This window comes from Varroa destructor, unplaced genomic scaffold (assembly GCF_002443255.2).
Source record: "Varroa destructor unplaced genomic scaffold, Vdes_3.0 BEIS01000001.1, whole genome shotgun sequence".
Lineage (NCBI taxonomy): Eukaryota > Metazoa > Arthropoda > Arachnida > Mesostigmata > Varroidae > Varroa > Varroa destructor.
This window is the reverse complement of record NW_019211454.1, coordinates 33553454-33575494: the sequence shown is the minus strand read 5'-3', so window position 1 is coordinate 33575494 and position 22041 is coordinate 33553454. Positions and strand designations below refer to the sequence as shown.

The window sequence follows — 22041 nt, the reverse complement described above, 5'->3', positions numbered from 1 at the left end:
CAACAAAAGACCCACCGATTCTATACAGCTACCATAGACGAGGCAAGGATCAATTTCTACTGCCAGTTGGAGAGGGACGATGGCATCGTTTTGGAGAGAAATGAGTTCGGTGACGTAAGGTGATGGTAGCATTTACAAAGCACATAAAGGACCTCTGCTACGATGAAGTATTCGCAGCAAATGAAACAGTAAATGCAGCCCGGTATATTGGTTTCCAAAGATCGTTGGCTTGATGACAACGTCAAATCTCATTGCTATGTCTCAGTTACTTCCCGGATTGAGCAAAGGGGTAGCCAAAGTTGGCTTTAATTTTCCCTGTCTAAGTTTGTGTGATTATGGGACTTCAAAGCCAGCTGGTGAATAAGCGTATTCCTTTATCAATCCACTTAGAGGAATCATAGATATCATAAAAAAATTTCATATGGGAACGCAAATAGTAGATATATGGCCGTCCAGAAGCTGCCAGAGCATCGAGACAAGCATGTAAAGAATGAAGAAGAATACGTCTAGTACATTATAGATCATCATTCTAGTCCACATTATTAAAAGTTATTCCATTTCAAAGTCCGCCGGGTTCGATAATAACAGCCCAATATCAGAAAAACAGCTATTTACGCTGCCTTGAAGTTCAAATACGAACGCATCCAGCAGTTTTTATATGATCATACGTATTGTTCAATATATGTCGAGAGAACAGATGTAACTTGCGTGAGTTCAGCTTCTGAGCACTCAGTTCTCTACACCTGAACTCGCTTGAGTCATCACAGCAGACATCAACAACTGTCGTCTTCTTAAATTCCTCGTGTCGACTTATAACGCTGACATTTAACTAAAGAGCATAATAAACAACTGAATTTTAACACTGCCATTGACTTATATGGCGTACTCATGTTTCCAATATGGCGCTTTTAACGATACTCGAAGCAAATAAAAAGAAGCCCAAGTAGCAAAATCATAGGCTACTCATGTTATGCCGCTACGAAAAGTTACTCTATACAAACAGGACTCTAGGATAAAATACCTCTGTCTTTGCCTCCTGAACTATACCCTACACAGGTTGGCATAAAAATGCGCTTCTTTGAAGATACATATACCATTAATCATACACAGAACCTACATGAAAGCAGCGCGACATTGGGAGAGGAGTTTACACCACTTACATGCAACTGGATAGTACTGGAAACTTACAGATATTTTTAGTCAAAACGAAAAAATAAATATTATATAGCTTTTTTTTTTTACCTCGTCAGGTCAACAGGAACGCTTTTACCCTACTTGCTACTTTTGGGTCCGTCATCTCTCCCAGAGGAACATATTCAGCTCATGCTGTATGTAACTATATGAAGCGGTTTTGTCACGTATAGACGTGACAAAACCGGTATATATGAAATAAAAGTGACTGATGCCAAGTTAACGATTTCCTTTCTACAACACCTAAATTTTGTTGAGAATATCCTCGTAAATATAATTTTTCTCTTATTATTGAGATGGTTTCGTCAGCTTCAAAAGTTAGTTATTCGCGAACATCTATATAATACATTATGTAAGTATGCGCGAGTAAGGAAGTTGTGGGAACTCCATGATCGCAATCATTTGTCACAGAAGTTGCCCATTGTTGACTGATTGAATGCTTTAACTTAATACTAGAGACACTACTTTCTAGCAATTAACACAACAACAAACTACTGCGACTATACTTTGTCGTTGTGTACCATCTGCAATGGTCCGCAACAGCTAATGAGAATTTAAACAAGTTTAGGCGAATGCAAAACGCGCCACCTGCAAAAATTAGACAGAGTTTCGTAAGTTGAAGTTGGACAAGCCCTTATATGGGATCGGAACTTGAGTTGAATCATAGCTAAAATACCGAATTGAAACGAACTGGCTGTAGGTACTGCGGACCCAATTTGAAATTCAGTCCTGGCAGATGTGATCCTTATCATGTACTAGTTAGGAATTTAAGCGCGGCCGCTTTATAACGTGAAGCTTATACGAGAGCAATCAGGTGGCGCACTTACAACTAGTGCTATATCGAGGTGGGACGCAAAGCGTAAAAATATAGGCACCGACCAACATCCATCCGCCGTAGTGACTCTGCTGCATATATGTGGTAATAGCTATAGGCCATATTTAGCCATATTGCGGAAGTACTAGAATTAAGCCCTTCGGCGGCTGTCTCAGAAGATGGCTGACGGTAACTGTTAGTTGACACTTGGACCAGCTGTGTTTGACAGACAGATTCATATAATGGTAACATTTGGGAAAAAAGTCCACACTGTTTTAGGACGATGTATTTACGGCGCTCATGTTGTCGCTAGTACGACAACATTCAATTAGTAGAGTACTAGCCAGCAATTTTTATGCCCAGAATCGTTTCCTATATTGAAATAATCTCATGGGCCGATAGGGATCGCACTTCATTTGAAACGAAGGACGGTTTTTTTTTAAAGTATCTTATGTAAGCTAATTACGATGCATTCCGAAAGTGTAGCATTATTTTTTTTATTAGCCATAGTGCTTACTAATTTGCTTTGTTTCTATATATATAAATAAGAATAATTGTAAACTGTGCTGAAGGAAACATTTTACGCTTATTAACATATAGAAATAATTTATTTTGGCTTTTGTGTACCATGATTTCCTATTGCCTATTGCTATAAGAACCTAAATTGTAATTGAGGTATCTAAAGATGACTTTCTTATCCACATGTTGTATCTTTTTCGTTTTTTAATTCTGATTTAGTTTGCTCGTAAGAAGGTTGTAATTTTCAGATGTGAGCATGTTACTCCTAGGACATTTCGAACCTCCAGTCTGTGACCATCTGTAAGCACAGGTTGCAACGCTTCTTGATATTGCTTGTCATAAAAACGGTAGAATGCATTCGCTTTCTCGTCGGTCCCAGTAATCGCCTTAATGTGCCGTACGAAACCTTCAATGAAACGTCCTATCCACTTCCAACATTTCTAATACAATTGGTACAAAATGGTTCTAATTCTTAAAGTTAACGTGTTTCTGTTTTTTTTTAGGGCCTGCGTTTTTCATCATTTACACAGATGGCGCTGTCCTGTTTAACTGTGTTATGCCACGGGTATGATGCAAATGCTTTACGGGTTAGAGCATTTCCCATTTGGCCTAATTACACTTACAAATTTAAGCCTTCTGAGTTCAAGTGATATGTTCGCCTACCTGAGCCTTTTGTGAAATTCAAATGGTTTAATTTTCTGCCATATCCGTTACGGCTATCTGACCTGAACGTGTTATTCGATTATTTCCAAACACGTATTGTATTTTCTTTGCGTCCTGCTAACGACAACAACGGCTTTAGATGTTTATCTTACTGCTCATTACCGGAATGACAAGTCATAGGCCCTGAAAGTTCTTTTATAAGGGTCTCTAATTCTTAGGATAGACTTGATGGCCCTTATTGCAATGAAGAGACGGGTATCCGTCATTGCTATCGGCATATTTTCACATCTTCTCTGCATCCGCGCATTCGACTAAACATTCTACCTAGTAAAGAAAGATGCTCTGATAGTAGTAACATCGGATTTTCTCCCCCGTCTTGCGCCGAAATACTTGCCTCAGACCTTGAAAATACTCCTGTACTACGAAGTGCCGTCAAAAAAAAATCGTATTCAGCACAGCGTGTCCTACTATTCTACCTAGAATTCTGGAGTGCTCATTGGATGTAAACTGTCACGGATCATCGCAAAGGCGTCGCAAAGAACACGTTTAACAGGCTCAAATAATGGCCTGTTTGACTTTCCTTCGGGAATTGAGCCGGGATAGGCATTAAGAGTATACTACTAGCTTACATGCTTCTTCAGGCGAAAGGGATCTATTGGATTCTACATGTCTGCGGTGCTGTGCGCCTTCGGTTAAATATTTAACGTAATATGGAATACGTTGTTTGCTATGATGGTAAAATAAGAAAAATTTAGCCAGAATTTTTAGTCTTTTTTTTATGTTGAAACAACAGTCAAAACTCTCGCGCAAAATGAAGCATCTTGCACTCACTTGGAAATGACCTTCGCCAAACTGAGCTTTTTTAAGTATTTTAGCGTGTATGTCTACTGAAGTGATACTACAATTATTTCTCAAATGGTTTAGATCGTCCTACTTGTTTGGTACAAGTAAGTCGATGGCATCAAACGGCGGGCCATATAAGAGTGAACCGCTACGTTTCAGTGGTTGTACTAAAGAAACCTTTGACTATAGAGGACCTGGACTTAAAAACGTAGATAGATATTCGAGCAGCTGAGGCTGAACGGATTGGCAGTCGGTTTTTGCCTGTCCAGTACGTTTTATGTATTCTACTGTATTGATGATCTCTTTATTGTTAAAGATGCTCGCCTTTCTCTAGTACCTGTTCGCTAATTAATATTTGTTGTTGAACTTTGTTTTCTCTGTGTCGTTATGGAATAGATAAGCTACACACACACACATATATGCACAACAGTGCACTGCTGTTGTTATCGGTCTCCAGCGCATCTATGTATGCAACAAGTGCAGAAAAATTGTTGAAATTTTGAATAATTACACATGTTGAACTATGTCGTATGTTTTATAGCTTAGCATAGATAAATTTTCCGAACCGTAACAGGCAGTAAAACAGGGATGCCAATTTATGCGTAGCCGGAAATATTCTTCCTAAAACCTAACTTTTTTTTTCTAAATTAGGATTACCTGTTATTCATAGGAAACGCATAAGTCACCAAGGCAGTCTTTTTTTTTCATTTTTTATAGCTTTATAAACGCTCAAAAATATATCATCGCAAAGTGGTCTTTTACACCGAACTATCAAACATACAAGACAAACGTTGGATCGATAGAACTCAGTTAACGTAAAAGAAATGTCGTCCCAAAATGTCTACTTAGAGCTAGTTTCACAACAATTATATGGCAGACTCTGCGCGCTGTGCAAACGTTTTGATGAAAAACAGTCCGGTAAATTGCATTCAACTAGTAATGTTCGATGCGGGGAACTATTGAATAAAAACTATTATACTGGGATATTTATGTACTTGGCGTTCGCCTCTCACAGGTACAATGTCGTATGATACGTTTGCATATGTACATAAGCGGTTCCACTTGTATCTCAAGATCCGTCGAAACAAGCTATATTCATTAGAGACAAGTACTTTCACCTTTTCCCGTTATATCGATTTTATTTGCCAGTGAGGGTAAACAACGCGTCTAATTCCCCCAAACATCAGTTAATGTAGATCAGTGAGTTGCAATCGCCACCCAAAAAAAACTGGACCCACTGAACAAGACTCATTAAGCCTAAGTTTAGCCTAAATTAACGCAAAATTGCCTACCGCTTGTCCTAATTGTCGCATCAACAGCTAACCGCGGTACGTGGATCCGCGCGAACCCACTATATTGATGAGCCGAGATAGACCACTACGTCTGGTTACGTGCAACTGAATAGGTCATGCGTGTCTGGGGGGAGATTGTCGCTACTACTGCTACTACGAGTTCTAATATTAATCTCGCTGAATCATGGCCAACTGGCATTTCGCCGACGCGTAAGCCGCATATACAAGACTGATGTTTGTCCTCTGCGATAACTCACTGACACCGGCGGCAGAGTTGGCGTTTCTAAGCACACTCACCAGAGGGCGCCCTGTCTCTCTGATCTGGTCTATCTCTCGGTTTCCCGTGCGGAGATCGCTTCAGTCAGTAGGGCGGTAGGATGGCAGACAGGGCATGATGCTGCACCTGGTGCCGACTGATCTAGTTTCAGCGTCCAAGCGGCCAAGAATCGCAGCTGCGAAGTCTATTATCAACTGGCCCGTATGAAACCGTATTACTGCACTCGTGCTGCGTATGTTGCGGCACTCATATCATGGTACTGCTTAGCTGATTTCTGCTTGCCTACAACCCGAACCGATTAGCCAACCCTCTTCTTTATCGGTAAAGCCTCCGCAAGGTATACGATAGAGAAACAAAGCGTCGGAAGTTCGAAAGACCGGAGCAGACTTGTTGTATGTGCGTGTGTATCCGTAGTCAAGGCTTCGAGAGCTCACCAGCTGATCGTCATAACCACAGGACCGGCGTCGCGTCATATCGCGTCGTGTCGTACATTCCGCCCCAGTGTATAGTAGTTAGGACCATTTTATTGAAAATATACCTGCTCATCCAATGTATTTCAATCATGTCCCGTTACAACCCCTATGTAAAGTAAATACGGAAACATGCAAATCAGCGTGTAGTTGTTAGGGCGAAACAGAACCTTGTCCATGCTTCCCGTATGTAGAAATATTGCAAAATTGAATTCGGTATCAGAGTTCTATATACAACGTTAATGTGATGTGTGTCCGGAATCCCCGTATGTTCGATGTGCCTTGCAAAAACAACGTGAACACGTCATCCGCTGTGAGATTGTGTTGGCAATATATTTAGTGCTTCAAAACAACAAAGAAAAGCTGTGTCAGCTTTTCTATATATTTTTCTACAACGAATATCGTTATGAAATCGACAAGTATGTTGGATTAACAAGAACAAGATCCATTTGTAGGATCAACAGTTCCTTGGCTAGCTTGTTTGTTATTATAATCTGTCTTTGTTGCAGGTTGCGAGATTGTAGACCTGTGAAAATTATCACCAAGCTGGCTCTACTGATTGTCGTCGCTATACTTTGTCCATTTGTAATACAGCTATCACGCAAAAGTGTCGTTCAGGCGCCTGGCTCATAGATTGAGCTCATAGACTGAGTATTATTGAGCCTGACACTGATCAACCTGACTCGACCTGGCGGTGCTTGTTCAAGGAACCTTAACTGTCTAGGTAAATAACCTAAGCTCGAATTTTTGGGGTATGAACTGACGAAATATCTGCAGCTAGCAATCACTGTCCGAACAAGCAAACGGGGTATCGCCTTTTTGAGCAAACCACCGCCCACCCCTCAGGGTTGTCGTGTAGCCATCACTGCGGAGCCGTTCGGTCGTTTCCGATGCGCAGAGCCGTATCGGTAGCGTCTGTTGTCGTACTTGCCGACGACACGACACTCAGCGACTGGGAAGTGAGGCCAAACCGCACCCGACACGTAATGCTTGTCAGCGCCGTAACAGATGGGACAGAACGTGAAACAGGGCTCGCATTTGGATCGCGTAGCGTAATCATAGTCAGTGCTTGATATTATACAGTAGCAAAATCGGTTTTTTTTTGCGTGGCTGTGCATATACTGAGCATCTGTACGATTTGGCAACCACACAACAACAGTTTTAGTGGTACAACAGCGACAAGAAGCAGCTACAGCACTGGCAAGAGCTGAGACGAGCGTTAATGGTATGGCTACGAATGGTAGTAGTACTAGATTTAGATTCTGGTCTGGTAAGGGACACGCAAACACGTCTTGGTGACACGGTATCGATCAAATACGTTACGGCTATCGAGCGTAACTCCAACACAACACCAGAAATCGCCGCAACAGCAGTTGCCATTGGAAGAATTGCGATTGCCGGTTGTTATTAGTTAGCCGGTAGAAGTGTCGAGGGAATAGATTAACTTGAATGAAGCTAGCGTTGAGATTATGGAATGGGGTGATCTGTGCGACAGCGTTCTTAGCCGGCAAAACTAAACAGCAATATTGACAAACGCCATGATGAGAAACGATAAATCGCCGTAGAAAGAGAAGACAAGCCATCACCACAGTTTGACGTGTGCGGAAGTGTGAAAAACCTGAGCTGTGATGGAGATACGAAAACGGAAACGACGCCTACCGCTTCATAAATCAATCACCGAGGGTAAGCAGATAAAAACGTTTGTACAATGCACATACGGCAGTATAAGGATTCACTAGAATTATCTCTTGGGTTAAGAAACAAGACTGTCAGCAGTACGTGGAACATTATTCGAAATAACAACAACAACAACAACATGATAAAAATCTGCCTCGGTTTTTAGAAAGGCCTGTTTTGTTCAAGCATGCTCACCCGATGGACATATGGTAAACTATATTTATATAGTAGGACACTATTAATTGTTGGAAACAGAGTATACGTCGTCGGACAGTAACAAATCACATACTCTATATAGCGCATGCGTTAATTTCTTTGGTCGGCGTTATAATTGGCCGCCTAATTATGAGTAATTTCTGATCACTTTTTACATCTGCAGTAAACGACGGGCTATTCATTTTGTCAATCATGAGATTATCGAAGGGGCATCCCTGCCACCGACATGATCATTTAAGTGTGCAAAATTTATCGCAGATATGAGCGTTTACGTTTTAAATTAGTAGTCCCAAAGCCTTTCTTTTTGCTGTTTTCTTAGAAAATTGTTGCATGAAAGATACGATCTCGCATGAGCAGTTTCTGAATTGATCTGTGGCATCTTGATTTCGAACCAAGTGACTCGCAAAGAAGCAGTCTACAAACGGGGAAACCGAAGTTCCTAAAATGACAGTAACCATACAGTTTAAAACAAATATCGGCCTTGCAGAGGCTTTTAGGCAGCGCAGAATTGTTACAGGCTGCAATCATCGTCGTCGTAATATATTTATAGCTCTTAATTCGTGGCTTCATCGTACGAAACCTCATAGCACACGATAGGACAATGCGACGTTACGTTTTAATATACTGAAATAGTTGGAACTAGTCAAGCATTGTAGCAATATAATAATAACAATATCTTCCAAGTTGTGGCAGAACCTGGCACGTTTCCAATATTTCTATTCGTCCTATTCTAGCTCCAAAAACTATAGATCTAAGCGCCGTAGTACGTGGGCTCTAGACACGACCACGACGTTACTCCTACAAGTTAGTTTCATCGATGGTGTATTGACATTCAGGCAGGAGCTTGTTAAATGAAGCGAAAGTTGCTGTTTTCAGCACTTATATCCCCCCCCCCTCCCCCCCCAGCACCGAACTGGCAAACAGAACCTTGAGGCTTTTCCTCAAATAGATCAACCGCCTGAATGTGACTTTGACCCCTCAGTCAACTATGCTATACGCAACAAGGGATAATGCGCATAGGAAGCGACAGAGTAAATATCGTCTGTCCAGCTATATTAAATCGTCCGAAGTAAAAAGGTTTTCCAGTCCCTACAGCCAGTTGAGACATGAGTACTTACAATCAAACTTACTTAACTAATCGTTAATATAAAACAGCAAATAATAAAGCTCTTTATTTAAGGGGCACTTTATCTCTGGAGGAGATTTGGAGTCTCCTCCTTAAATGTTCAATGTGAGGTCATGAGAGGCGAATAGGTCTAACATCAAAAACAGGCTACAGCAGCAGCGTCTATTGCAAGAGGGTCCTTTCAGATACACTATTTAGGAGCGTTCTTCGTCATTTCGTCGTTTCTTAGCGTCAAACAAATGTGACCTTGGATACTATAACAAGTTGCCTTTGAAATAAGTGCCAACTATTTTCAAACTTTCGTCAGCGTCTACTGAACAGCCGTAAATAACAACTGCTGTAGTTGTAATTAACAAGTGAAATATATACATTGAAGTAAGCCCGTCAGCATCTACAGACTGGAGCAAACCTATCTTCCCATATGCCTACCCCTTGATTTTGGTCAATTTTTACGTCTCGACGTGCCGAAGCTGGATTTTTTAAAGCCATGGCGACAAACGTGCAAATCATCTATTGGCTCAGCTTACTAAAGTATAAACATTTCAAGAACATTTTACTCATATTGGCTCAGTGTAATGTACACGACATAAATGACAGTTGCTTAGAAAGGTGGGGGTCGAAAATTAGATGCGTATGTTTGAAATGATATCTATACTTTAATAACGGCTGACATGAGTACAGCCAGCTTGGTGAACATCAATAATGAAATAGGAACTCCTTCGCTATATTCCGATATAATGGGCCTTCTTCCATTAAAAACAGGCACTTCGTATGTTAGACCCTAGATTTTTTTCAAATAGAGATTCGCTTAAGGCTAGCTGTATCCAAACATGCGAATGTTTGTACGGTTGACTCTTCGCGTCCGCGCATCTATAGACGCTTCTCTGCATAACAGGTACGTGACATGACTGTTGTGTACTGTTGTTATACGGTTTTAAAAAGTAAAAAGTCTTGCTGTCCTCGGGAGATTTTTTCCTATGAAACAAACAGCTAGGGATTCGCTATAAGCAGAGACATACATAATCTTCCTCGTTTCAAGCCTGAGGCTTGTGCCGTCGACAGCATCGTTTAAACGGCCAAGCCCGGGGCTGAAAGCAACCCAGCGTCGCTACTTCAGCTTCCGGCAACGATATGAAATAAAGTAATTTATTTTTATTTGCTCCTAAAATTATTCCTGCTGACGGTCATTGAAGAAAAACCGGGCAAAGAATCTGGATATTGTTTCTTTTTAGCTAGACCTATCGGTTTGGAATAGTTTTGTTTCCGGTGGGATGCCATGTCACGCTAGAATTCGAAACGATATTTAATAATAACTAAAACAGAGCACCAAGCAGACGGTACTTTAGCTATCACTTGCTCTAAAAAGATCTTATTTACTGCGTGGGCATGTAAGACATACGTACTTATACATTCTTTGTTCAAGGAACGTCCACGGTTTTGTTAACTGATGGCCTGGCTACCTTGCCTGGCCGACTCTTCGGCAGTATGAGTTGGGCACTGGCAATATAGCTCTTCGAAAGTTCAGACTGTTACTCTAACCTCTGCATAAATGTGTTGTTACTCAGCTTACTCTCTGTGAATTCGAGCAATAAGAGGTAGAAAAGCACTATTGAGTTATTTTCAGTCGGTAAAATTGACTCAGTGGCGTGTACTTGTTCACGGTTTGTACCAGCTTCGGCAGCGACGCGCGCTCGCCATGTAGCACATATAGATCCCTAGAGGTTCAGAATTAAGAAGCCTGATCAAGGTTAAATGTGGGTTTCTATGGTCAACATATTTTTCCCAGAACCAGTGGAATAACGGTAACGGAGATGACACAAGTTAACAGAATATCTTTTTTTCCATATAACAAACTCGGTTAGTAGGAACCGGTATTAGCAAGGGAGCATTCATTCCTGTAGCAGATAGAGACTTCACGAGCAATCGTCGACCGATTGACTTTGCGGCTATGGACACGTCCTGGCGGTAATGTAGGTTATTCTTACTTGTGCAATGTAAATTCCCTTAGGCAGAGAGTAACAGATATAAAGTAAGGTAATTTAGTCTCGAAATTATCTGACATTTAAAAAGAACGAGTATCTGATTGACAGATTTTCCAAGAAACAAAAAAAAAACAACAACAACAACAACAGAACAGCATACAGAATGGCTGATTTAGTGTACATTATATTAAGCGCGAAATGTTCAATGAAACATAAAAGCGAGGTTAACGAGCTCTATTTTTTTTTCCGCTAGTGCACTTATGTGTGTTCTCTATTCGCGTAAGTATTTGATTTGCCCTCGTAAATGGGCTTTAATCAACCGTAATGAATCTCTAGATGAATAGATTTGAAAACGTGGCGAGAGATACGCTCTCTATATACAATATGCCATGAAGTCTGCACGCAAAGGTTCAGTATTGTCATCGTTCTTTTCCTGTAGCATTATTAAACTTCCGGTTAGTCTTCAAAGACGCACATTCAAATAAGCAATTATCGATGAAGCTCGTAAATAGACCTAGAGAGAAGAACAAAACGGCATTGAGCACTTTTAGTATTCGTTGTTGTTCAATGGCCGGTGTTTTTTCTGTAAGAAGGCCCTTTCAATTCATCTCAACACTTTGCTTTTTCTGTTTATTTCAACAAGTCGTTTCGGTTCTTTTGTTGGATCACTTTAGTATACAATTTTGTGTTACTGCAAGTTACTGTTACATGACAACAGCAGCAGCAGGTACAACCGTTGTAGCTACGACCATTACAGTTACTATTGAAGTTTGCGGTCGCGGCCGCCGCCGCCGCCGCCGCCAACGCCAACGTTACTATTGGTTGACCATGCCGACTCTATAAATGATTAGTTATCCGTCCACCGTTTCAGACGACGACGACGACGACGACGGATCTATCTGACTGGTTGGTTACGTATGGCTGATCACAAATCCAGAAGCGAGTTAACCCGCTGAAGCAATATACATATCTTATATGTTTATCATATAAATATTGATATCAGGAGGTCTGTATTTTATCGTTTGTTTTATCAGTACTTAATTGAGTTGCTGATTGCATATCTAGTTCAGTCTACGGCCTACGTTGATGGCTTTCGCTACTGGAAATTTCATGTCATCTGCCGTTATCTTTACAAGCCACCAATAGTTTGATTTCCTTGAATACAATGAAAGCGAGACACGATGAAGCTAGGGTCGATAGTGGCGGTAAACATGGCGAACTTTTTTTGGCTAGCTTTTTTGGCTAACTGCCTGTTCAATAGAAGAAATAATTTAAGAACACTATCCCCGTAGAAAGAACAGCGTTCCTAAAGAGATCCAGTCGTTTTCAATGCAGGTGTGTTTTCCAGCGGTGGATAAAACAATGTTCGGCTAGCTGTTCGAATATGTGAATTTAAACAGTTTCCAGAGATTGATGGCTAAGTATTTCAACATGGCTATCTCACACAGACAGAAAGATAGGCACAGATAAAGCCGAGAATAGGTATCGACCGAATATCTCGGTAGCAGCTGATATAGAACTTTCCACTGCAGAAATTCAAGTTTTGACCTTATAAACGCTGTGAGCATTGTTGTCAAATAATTGCCGCGTGCAGCAAGTAAGTAATAAAAACAACAACAATAACTTGTTTATGTGTAGGCGAGGACGTTAAAGAACATATGCTATGGTGTCCAGGCCATCTTGAAGCCTATAGATGAGTCTTCACGCATAAGTATGATGATTATCATCGCAACAGGCTCTGCTCTTCGTAGATATAGAAATAAGCCTTTGTAACAAATACCTTCTTGTTTCAAAGGGACAACTATGCCTTTCGAAGTGAATATCCGAGCAGCCACGCTAACCTATACATTTCGAGTTTCAAGTCCAGTGTCGCCGTTAGCGGTTTCATTAGATATACGCCTGGCTTCTGCGAGCACGAAAGGAATCGTGTGTCTGTCTATGGCCGGGTTCGAACCTAAAACACAACGTTACCCCTCCTTCATGCGTCAAAAGTATGAAGAAATCATCGAACCTGGTAGTCGCCTTTGGATCTTGTTTCAATAGTCGAGCATTATCAAAATTTTGAAATTGTTAACACGATCCTGGTGTAACCCGTCCACCATCGGTAGGATGATTAGACGGCCTGCACATGGCCAAAACTTTGAGATCTGCTTATTTCGTTAACTGCCGATAGGAGTTCGGGATGTTTAAGGCTTTGCTTAAAGGCTTGTCAATTTGCTGTGGAGCTCGAATAGCGGACTGACATTTCGTCTGTAATTCAACATGTGAACTTTGAGTGGATATGCCCAAACATTCCATAACGATCCATACTCATACGAAAATAGAATGGGTCTATGATTCGTTGAGAATATCATTAAGCAAAAAGGAGATGGATATATTTCTCGGGAAGGCTACAAAAACTTTAACCAGCAAAAATAAGATGTACGTTGTGGTAATCAACAGAGAAGACAATTTTTTTTTCAGATATAAATGGCGCTTTCCGTTTTCCTGTGTACTCAAGGGCATTTTCTTGTGGGATACATCAAACAAGGAGATCGTTGAAATTATTTTGTTTGACAACAGTAACCGGGCTCGGAAGATGCTTAGGAACATCTATATAGAGTAAATTTGATCGAAACAGTAAAAAAAAAAAAAAAAATAATAGAAATTAAGTGTTTTACTCCACAGTAATGCTAATGTTGGTAGTCTTAGGTTAAGTAGAATAACCACCCTCGTACGGAGAATGTTATTAAAAGTAGTCAAAACCAGAGTGTGTTTTCCTAGATTACTAAAAATGACATGTACTAGTTAAACATTCACACACATAGTTGCTCTCGTGTACGGGATATCACGGCATCTAATAATTTTCAGACTGGGGGTACCTGAAAATGTTTTCCTTTCTATTTACCTCGTCCAAATATACCATGCCACTAAACGAGTGTATCGCTTTGAAGGAGAAACGTTTTCGTGCTACGTCCTTTAAACATAAACCAGTAAAGTCATAAACAGATGTTTTGACTGTGTTATAAAATAACCACCATTCTACTTTGTTAGGACGGCTTAAAAAAGCTAGATGGAGAAATACTTTTCTATATAAGTACTATTAATTTCCTAGTCTGACGAAATTTAGAAAGCGTTCAAAATGTGTAATATGTTGCAAACGACTTATTCAAATATCTGAGCTACCACAATTAAAACATTAGGACATTTATGCTCAAGTAGTTCCTGTAGAGCTATGCCTATGACTTACTGAAATGATGTCTCTATGACAGCTATTGCATTTGCGTGGCGGGGGTCGACTGCGACCTTTAGGGGGAGAACTTCTACGTGTTTTTGGACCCTTGTTGGTCCCATTCGCCTGCTTCGATTCTGTTTATTTTTTGTCAAGAGGTTCCACTAAGTAAGCCAGGTTTACCCAAAGCTAATGGGGCTTATACGCTGCCTATCTCTAAAGCGAGTACTTTTAATATTTCGCTTTCCTTGCCCGAATGGCCACCGGTCCTGGGTGACTACTGCAGAAGCTTACGCGGCCAGAATTTCATAGCAGTGACGTTCGAAACCAGTATCTGTTTGTTTTCGAAGGAGAAAAGCGTTTGCCCAATTGGTCGCTGCCCGCAGTATTAGGACAGCGCCATAGGTTTCTCTACGTAAAAGGTATAGGCAAATTACCTAACCTTTACGAACGCAAAACCGATAGAACTCTGTGCCTAAAAGCATACATAGAAAAAAAAGTTGGCACACCAATGGAGGGTGATCAAGAATATTAAACTAGTTTGATATAGGAAAATAGCGTCTATGTAACAAAACCTCTACAATTTTTGTGTTGAATGACATATAAGTTTTGTATCGCGGAAATTGTGCATCGTCTTTACCTAGTTAGTGAAGCTGGAAGCAGGAAAGTCCGCCTTCGCCAATGCTAATCGAACGAAAGGATGGCTGCCTTGCTGGATTTCCTGAATAATCGATTCACTTCTTAGGCCACAAAGCCTTATATCCACAACGCCAACATCCGGCTTCTTTGACAGGGCAAGGAATTTTCTACCTTGGCCAATGGGAGAAGCAGGAAAATACTGTACATTGCGTTAACTGTATGGGTAATCATTTGTTTACCTGATTACATTATCTAGGTGACGATTCTGCTGTTAAACCGTATAGTGCTAACATTGTAACTGGAGGTGTGTCATATTGTCCTGACATATATTCAATAAGTACACGCGTTATACGTGCGCGTGCTTATCGTATTAAATACAGACAAAGTGCCAAACAGGCGATCGTTCTGGAACATTAATGAGGCGCATAAAAACAGGACGCAAAACTAGTAAAAATTAGCATTAGACAACGCACGAACGATTAATATTATCGGTGCATGTTTCCTTGTACTAGAAATATGAAATAAGTTTGGTAGCGTGAACACCTAATAGTTATTTCCGTTATGGTCGCAAAACAAAAATCGTGGGCAACGTCAGCAAAACATGCTATGTGGATCTATCGTATCCCGAGTCAGAAACTTACATTAGAGTGAGCCTTTTGCCGCTGTGTGCTTCTGAAACAAACCTATATTTTCTATTCTACTATTTTGTTCCACTTCATCATCTATCTCTCCGTAATATCTCAGAGAATACATTTCTAACCAAGGTGTTTTTCACAGCGGGTCGCCTTATAGGTCGTCGGCTGGCCGTCTCAAAACAGCTGTTCCAAGAGTCGGGTCCGCGATTCCTGGAAAACTTCTGGAATCGCAGTCACAGCTCGCAAGCTGAATGTGACGTCGTACTAACGTTACCTTCGTCAACGGATCGAATCCTTATTGAGTGGTTGCTTAACACGTTTCAGAAGCGATTACCACAGCTTAAAGTTCACCTCACGCACCACCGCTTCTCAAAGTTCATCATGCTTATCTGTACCGCCGATATGCCAGAGTAAGTTTGGCCTAAAGCAAGTTCTTTTTTAAAAGAACGAGAACGTTATCTTTTAGCTTTGCTATAGATGTGGTTATAAAGGGAAAGAAGTTTGAGAGGAGGGCATAACACCCACTGTATGTTATCACTTTATGCAGCCCCCGAACATTATACAGGAATGCCAAGCAACACGCGTATCTAACAAAGTGGCTTTCGAACCCTACAATTATAATAGTCCTAACGTTAAAAACTCTTGCTGTAATTAACACTGTTAGCTATCCGTCTTCTAAGCCAATGTAATACGGCTTTAAGGTAGCCCGTAAAACCTTACTAAATCTTACTAAATGGACAAGAAAAGATCAGATCGTAATTGATGAATGGAGTATTTTTTTTTGAAAGTCTGTGCTATTGATGTTGTATATATTGTATATATAGTATGAACCACTTGCACCTAAAAGAAACTAGTCTTACACCTTATTATTTTTATTACAAACAGGGTGTTTCCAGACGCTTGAGAAAAAATTTTCCACTCGCTATTTGTAATCAAACGAGTCTGAACAGTGTAAATGTATTAGGAGCCGAGATAAATTATATTAAATTAAACAAACGTTTTTAAGAAAAAAACGTTTGTTTAATTTACGAAAAAAGACCTACCCATTTAAGGTATAATCGATATTGAAATGAAGAACCACTATAACACTAATCTACGACGAACTATTGAGATATATTCTTGTGACAAATAAACGAACGTCCATTTTGCGGGCGGTTAAACTCGCAAATGTTTTTGTTTATATTTTTAGTCCACTATTAATAAAGTGTACGAAAATAAGCTGAGCTAAATAATGGTAAAATACGTTTTTGGAGCACGACATCATACATAAAATAATTTCGAACTATTTATCTTGTACTGTATAAGACTACTTCTAGCGCACAGCCCTGGCTTTCGACGAAAACAGTAAGCATCGGTTTTACTTGCCGATATTAGATAACAAGGTTGACCGGTCGTTCATTTGTCTATTGCAGATTATTGAAAGGGGCTGAGCAACTTCACATGCGCAAGAAGGTGAAGCCCGAATTTGGGGGTGGATTTAAGGAGTTCTGCTGCGACGACCCATACGGGATATGGGAAGAACAGGACGTTGATCGTTTCTTAAGCACACAGGAGCGCCAAGAGATAATTATGTTCTATATTAACTCCATGAGAACTGAAGCCAGAGATACCGTTCGAGGAAAACTTCTATTGGAAGGCCAGTCGCTCAGTAAGCAGACAGTAACCAATGTGCTATGTTGAAGAACTTTCAAAGGGCAAACGTAACTCATACATAACTCTGCTCTGAAACAGAATAGCCCTTAGCAGTATTTTTGAGCGTCGTGATAGAGCCGCTTTTTTATACGACGAAGTTCAACATTGAGTACTTTACATTTGTCCATTTTGCTCATGAAGCGCCATAAGAATCGAGCGTGATTCGCCGATTTTACGGCAACTCTGTTTGCCCCCGAAGTGCAAAAAATGACGAAATGTATAGGTACAAATTTAGTTACGCTTCATGAGCTGTAAAAAAGCGTTGTTGATGTATCGCCTTTTATCTATGATCATGGCTAAGTACGTTTGTCTATACCTTTGAATATAATATGTCTGTAGTGATTCAATCAAATCTATGATAGGAAATTCGAATTGACATAAGGTGCAAGTTCAATATTAAGTACTGGTTTATTGTTCTTCGCGTATTTAGAAATCGTATTGAATAATTATGCCGTTTGACATCTGAAATTGTGTCTGTATGGCATCGTTGTTGTTTGCCACCTACAAGGGTGCTTTGTTTTAAATAACGTTGAAATATAGGAGTTATACGAAAAGGTGCTTTTTTTTTGTTATAGTCAGCAAAATTTACGTTATATTGTAAACAACTGAACACTTTTTATTATGCATTACGTTGTAATTCGACGATTCATTTATAAACCGCATAGACCCAAGGGTGAATACACCTATTCGCCACAGGGGGCTTATTCGAAAATATTCTTATTATATATAATGTTCCGGCGCATGCTACTTATAATTTTTTTTGTGTTTATCGTATCTACCAGTTCAACGTCTACGGAAAGAACGCATTATTGATCAAATTTACCCCCTGCACGAGGAGGAGCCGTTGCGGCAACTGAAAAGATCCTGGGTAAACCAGTTCTTTTCGAGGCAGCCTCTTGATGACATCGCCGCGTACTTTGGAGTGAAGATCGCTACGTACTTTGGTTGGCTAGGCCACTACACAGTAGCCTTGTTCTTCCCTGCTTTTGTTGGCCTGTGCATATGGATCTGTTGCTACGGGAAAGACCAGGTATATATATGGCAAATCGAACCCATATGGTTCTTATGTGCCTGTTGATGAAAAAATATAACCTTTGTAGCACCTTTTTATCACTAGCTTCACCATCGTTATTATCGTATTCCTCGTTGCAGAGACGTGAGGATCTATGCTTTATATTATTCGCCTTACTAAATATCGTGTGGGCAACATTGTTTTTGGAATCATGGAAAAGAACCTCATCGGAACTGGCCCACCGTTGGGGTACATTGGATTCTTCTAGCGAGATGCTAAACGAACCTCGCCCTCTGTTCAAGGTGAGAATGCAATTATCAAGGTGGCTCGTAATCACATCTCTCCATAGAGCATGCTCTCTTTAATTTGATCATATGATCATGTGTAACGGCTTTATCACCCTCCGTTAAGCAGCGACTTAAACGAACTAACCTGATGTTTAGATTTTAGCTGATATTCCCGGGAGCTCTGACATTCAAAAGTCTTTCAAATTTCGACTCCGATCGTATCCAGGGTTAACGGGGTAGTGATTACTGGTAATATACCCTAGCACTCGGAGGTCTCTGAGATATTTCGAGGACCATGAGTTTCATTTCAATGTGTATGAGCTAGTAAGTTACCACTTACACCCAACAGAAATATATATATATATATATATGAAGAATGTGTTGATCAATGGAAGTTTGTGTCACCTTACATAACAATGAAATGAGCAGCAAACAATTATTTGTAAAATTTTTTTGAAGAAAAAATGGAACAATAAAAACTGCATTATAATATGTACTATGAAAAAAACTTAACATGAGAATCAGCTAATGCTCTCATGCACGAGTGGCACTAACATGAGTACGTTTAACGCTTCCACCTATGGAAACGCCGTATGTAAAATAACGCATCCATTACCTCGTCATCCGTGAAATTTTCCCACAGGGTTAGAACCTGCGTTTACTTATGTGAAATTAAAGATCAGTGTTTCAATTGGGCAAAGATAAACTAGCAGATCTAGCAAATCTACGTAAGAGCTTCCTTTTCTTTTTTTTAGTAAATTCAGTTGATGTATTTATGCAACATCGCATTTATTAGTCGATCTTCTAGAGCAGAGAGATTATCCAAAAAAAAAAAACTTTACGTTGGTCTTAACGTGTTAACACTGACGCGCAAAAGGCACAGAAAACAAAGGTCTTCCTATTGAAACCTAATGCATTTGCTAACCAATCCATAAACATTGAAGCGCATCTGCAATATTCTCCTTAAGCTGTGTGTCTCGTAACATATATGAACGTATTTTGGAATAAATAATAACTTCTAAAGTTATTTACACATTATTTTCGTGTTTCATGCAGTTTGTGCTGAGAACTATAACAGAATTTGTTTTTATACCAAAAAACAGCATGTACGAATTTGTTATACGAATTCGCCAGTCACAGAGAGAAAATGTGCCATCTTGTTGCCTGTGAGTGACACTCGTCAAAATGAAACGTTATCCACAAGGCAAACTGGGGACTTCTTTCGACCCAGCAGCCACGTACAGATTCTCTGATGGAAAACTTAGCTTAGTTTAACAGGATAAGTTGCTCATATTTTCGCAACATGCATACCGTTTAAATATGAAATGCAATAGTTAGTGGAGTATATCCACAAAACGGACCCATTTTTTGTTAGTACACCTGTTGCTTGAAATAGTTCTGGTAATTCTCGAAGGGCTCTGTGCAGTATAGAGAAAGTACGTTTCGACGGTATGCCTCGCCTCAAAAAATCAATATACTTCGATTCTGAATTGAAGTATACTGATTGAGAAAAACGTTATTTTTCGGTTATAATTATATCAGTACACGTTTAAATGTGCTTAATGGTGAATTAAAGTGCTTTCTGCTTGTTGGCCTTAAGCACTATATCTCACCCTAATATACCTAGAGAATAATCCCGAGTCCTATATGATGCTGTTAAAGAGATCAATGTTTTGAATCACAGAAAATTAGATTTGTTCCTACTTATTTCTAAAATTATCTAAATAGTCGATTTTCTGTGTCATGTGGTGATGCACGAAGTATATGGCTTCTGACTTTTGATTATAGAAACAACATTGAATGGTAAAGTAATTACAACCATAAGAGAAGACCGATTTCTAGCTACGTTACGAACGAGTAGCTGCTGAAGGCAGAAACTATAACAACTCCGTGGGATCCCTTTTCGATTTTCTGCGAAACAGTTTTAGGTTGACATTATTTTAATGCATAATTGTTCTTGACAGAGAACGAGTCAACGCTGTTCTTTAATTGTGCAGAACCGCAAGTTTCTTGCCTGCCTTATTGTATATGCCATTGGCAATTGTCATAATCGTGTTATAATTGAGTTTGCAGAACTAGGTGAAGATTAAGAAGCCTATTCTGTGATGATCACGTACTAAGCCATTGAACGCTATGACAAACTTTGAGATTTCGGCGCTGTTACGTATATTTCATAGTGAGATGCACCTAACTAACCAACAAATCGGTTTGTTGTTCCATCGTAGCCTTGAAGCTCAACAAAGTAACACGTGTTACGCCTTTTGTAGCACACGGACAAAACGGCGATAGTTAAATGCTCTGCTTTAGAGGCTTGAAGATAGGTGAGGCTACACAAATGAAAGTAGTCCTTCTCCTCCCGCTTGTACTAGTCTATTATGTAATTTCTTTATTTAAATGTGTGCCAGCAATTATTGACGCTAAACCATTTTCAAACGTCCCAGTGAAATGTTGTAACTACGCCTTTAGTCATCCGTTCGAAATTATGCAGAAGACATCCAAAAGACCTGCGTCAATATCTAGCTCCAGTACGAAACGTAGATCTAGTGCTTTATTTTTCCTGGCAAGCTAAATGTGGCCAATTACGATGAAGTGGTCTGTTTTTACTTTCTTTTGAAATCACGATCAGAGTGCCTTGTATACAAATATTTTAAAATTACTTAGCATTATTCATTTCTCTCCATTTTTATCTTAGAGTCGGCATACAATCATGTGTTCGATAAAAGACAGAGATTCTCTTTTTTTTTTTTTATTTATTTATTTAATTTTTTTTACAATTTAAGAGTCATAACCGTGGTCGGATGTCACTAAAATCGAAAAATCATCACTTGGTACGTGTCTTTAACCGCCGCCATGAATCGTGCTATGTATGTTATGCTTCTGGGCTGAAGTCGTATCGAACTTCACTTCGTCCGTTACAGAACGTGCTTTTTATAGCAACAAACAACAACAATCGAATATGGCTTTGAGCTTTTATTTAATTTCTTACGATCGTTTTTAATATCAAAATAAAGAGAATTTTAATTGCATATTATGGATAAGCTGTATGTCAAACTTGAACAAAAATTAACAATACTCTGTTTCTGATAGCTTTTTAAATAGTAAAAATATTGTCAATGCCCGTATTTTGTATACACTAGATATGTTGCTACGATCCTTATTATCTATTATATATTAGATTGGACAAAGTTAAATAAGAAAATGCCCACTGTATATTTCAAGGTTGGCTTTTAGCAAATAGAAAAAATACTGGGCAAAAAGAGGCCATGGAAGCAAACTGTCGATGCTGAAATATATGTGCAACATTGAAAAACTATCAAAGCAGCTTCTTCTTGATTTTGAAATCCAATTATTGATAAAAAAAAAAAAACGTCACTGTCGGATTACTTTGAATGGAACTCCATTCGGCCTTGACCTTATGACGACTACTAGATCTACTAGATTATTTTTACTACGCATATTGTTATTTTCGACTGTACACAGTTGCTAGCCTAGTAC

General features: G+C 39.6%; 1 protein-coding gene across 2 annotated transcripts in view; it reads left to right on the top strand.

The window, feature by feature from the left end:
- The first annotated feature begins 5678 nt into the window (after positions 1-5678).
- Positions 5679-22041, top strand: part of LOC111244387 (anoctamin-8-like) — a 43956-nt gene continuing 27593 nt past the window's right edge. Inside the window, exons 1-5 of one of the 2 annotated variants that reach the window (XM_022791439.2) lie at positions 5679-7752; positions 15698-15965; positions 16968-17203; positions 18030-18277; positions 18400-18561. In XM_022791439.2, coding sequence (XP_022647174.1) covers positions 7698-7752; positions 15698-15965; positions 16968-17203; positions 18030-18277; positions 18400-18561 — 969 coding nt within the window. In that variant the 5' untranslated portion in view covers positions 5679-7697. The remainder of the gene's footprint in view (positions 7753-15697; positions 15966-16967; positions 17204-18029; positions 18278-18399; positions 18562-22041) is intronic. The other variant, XM_022791458.2, reaches the window with a different exon arrangement.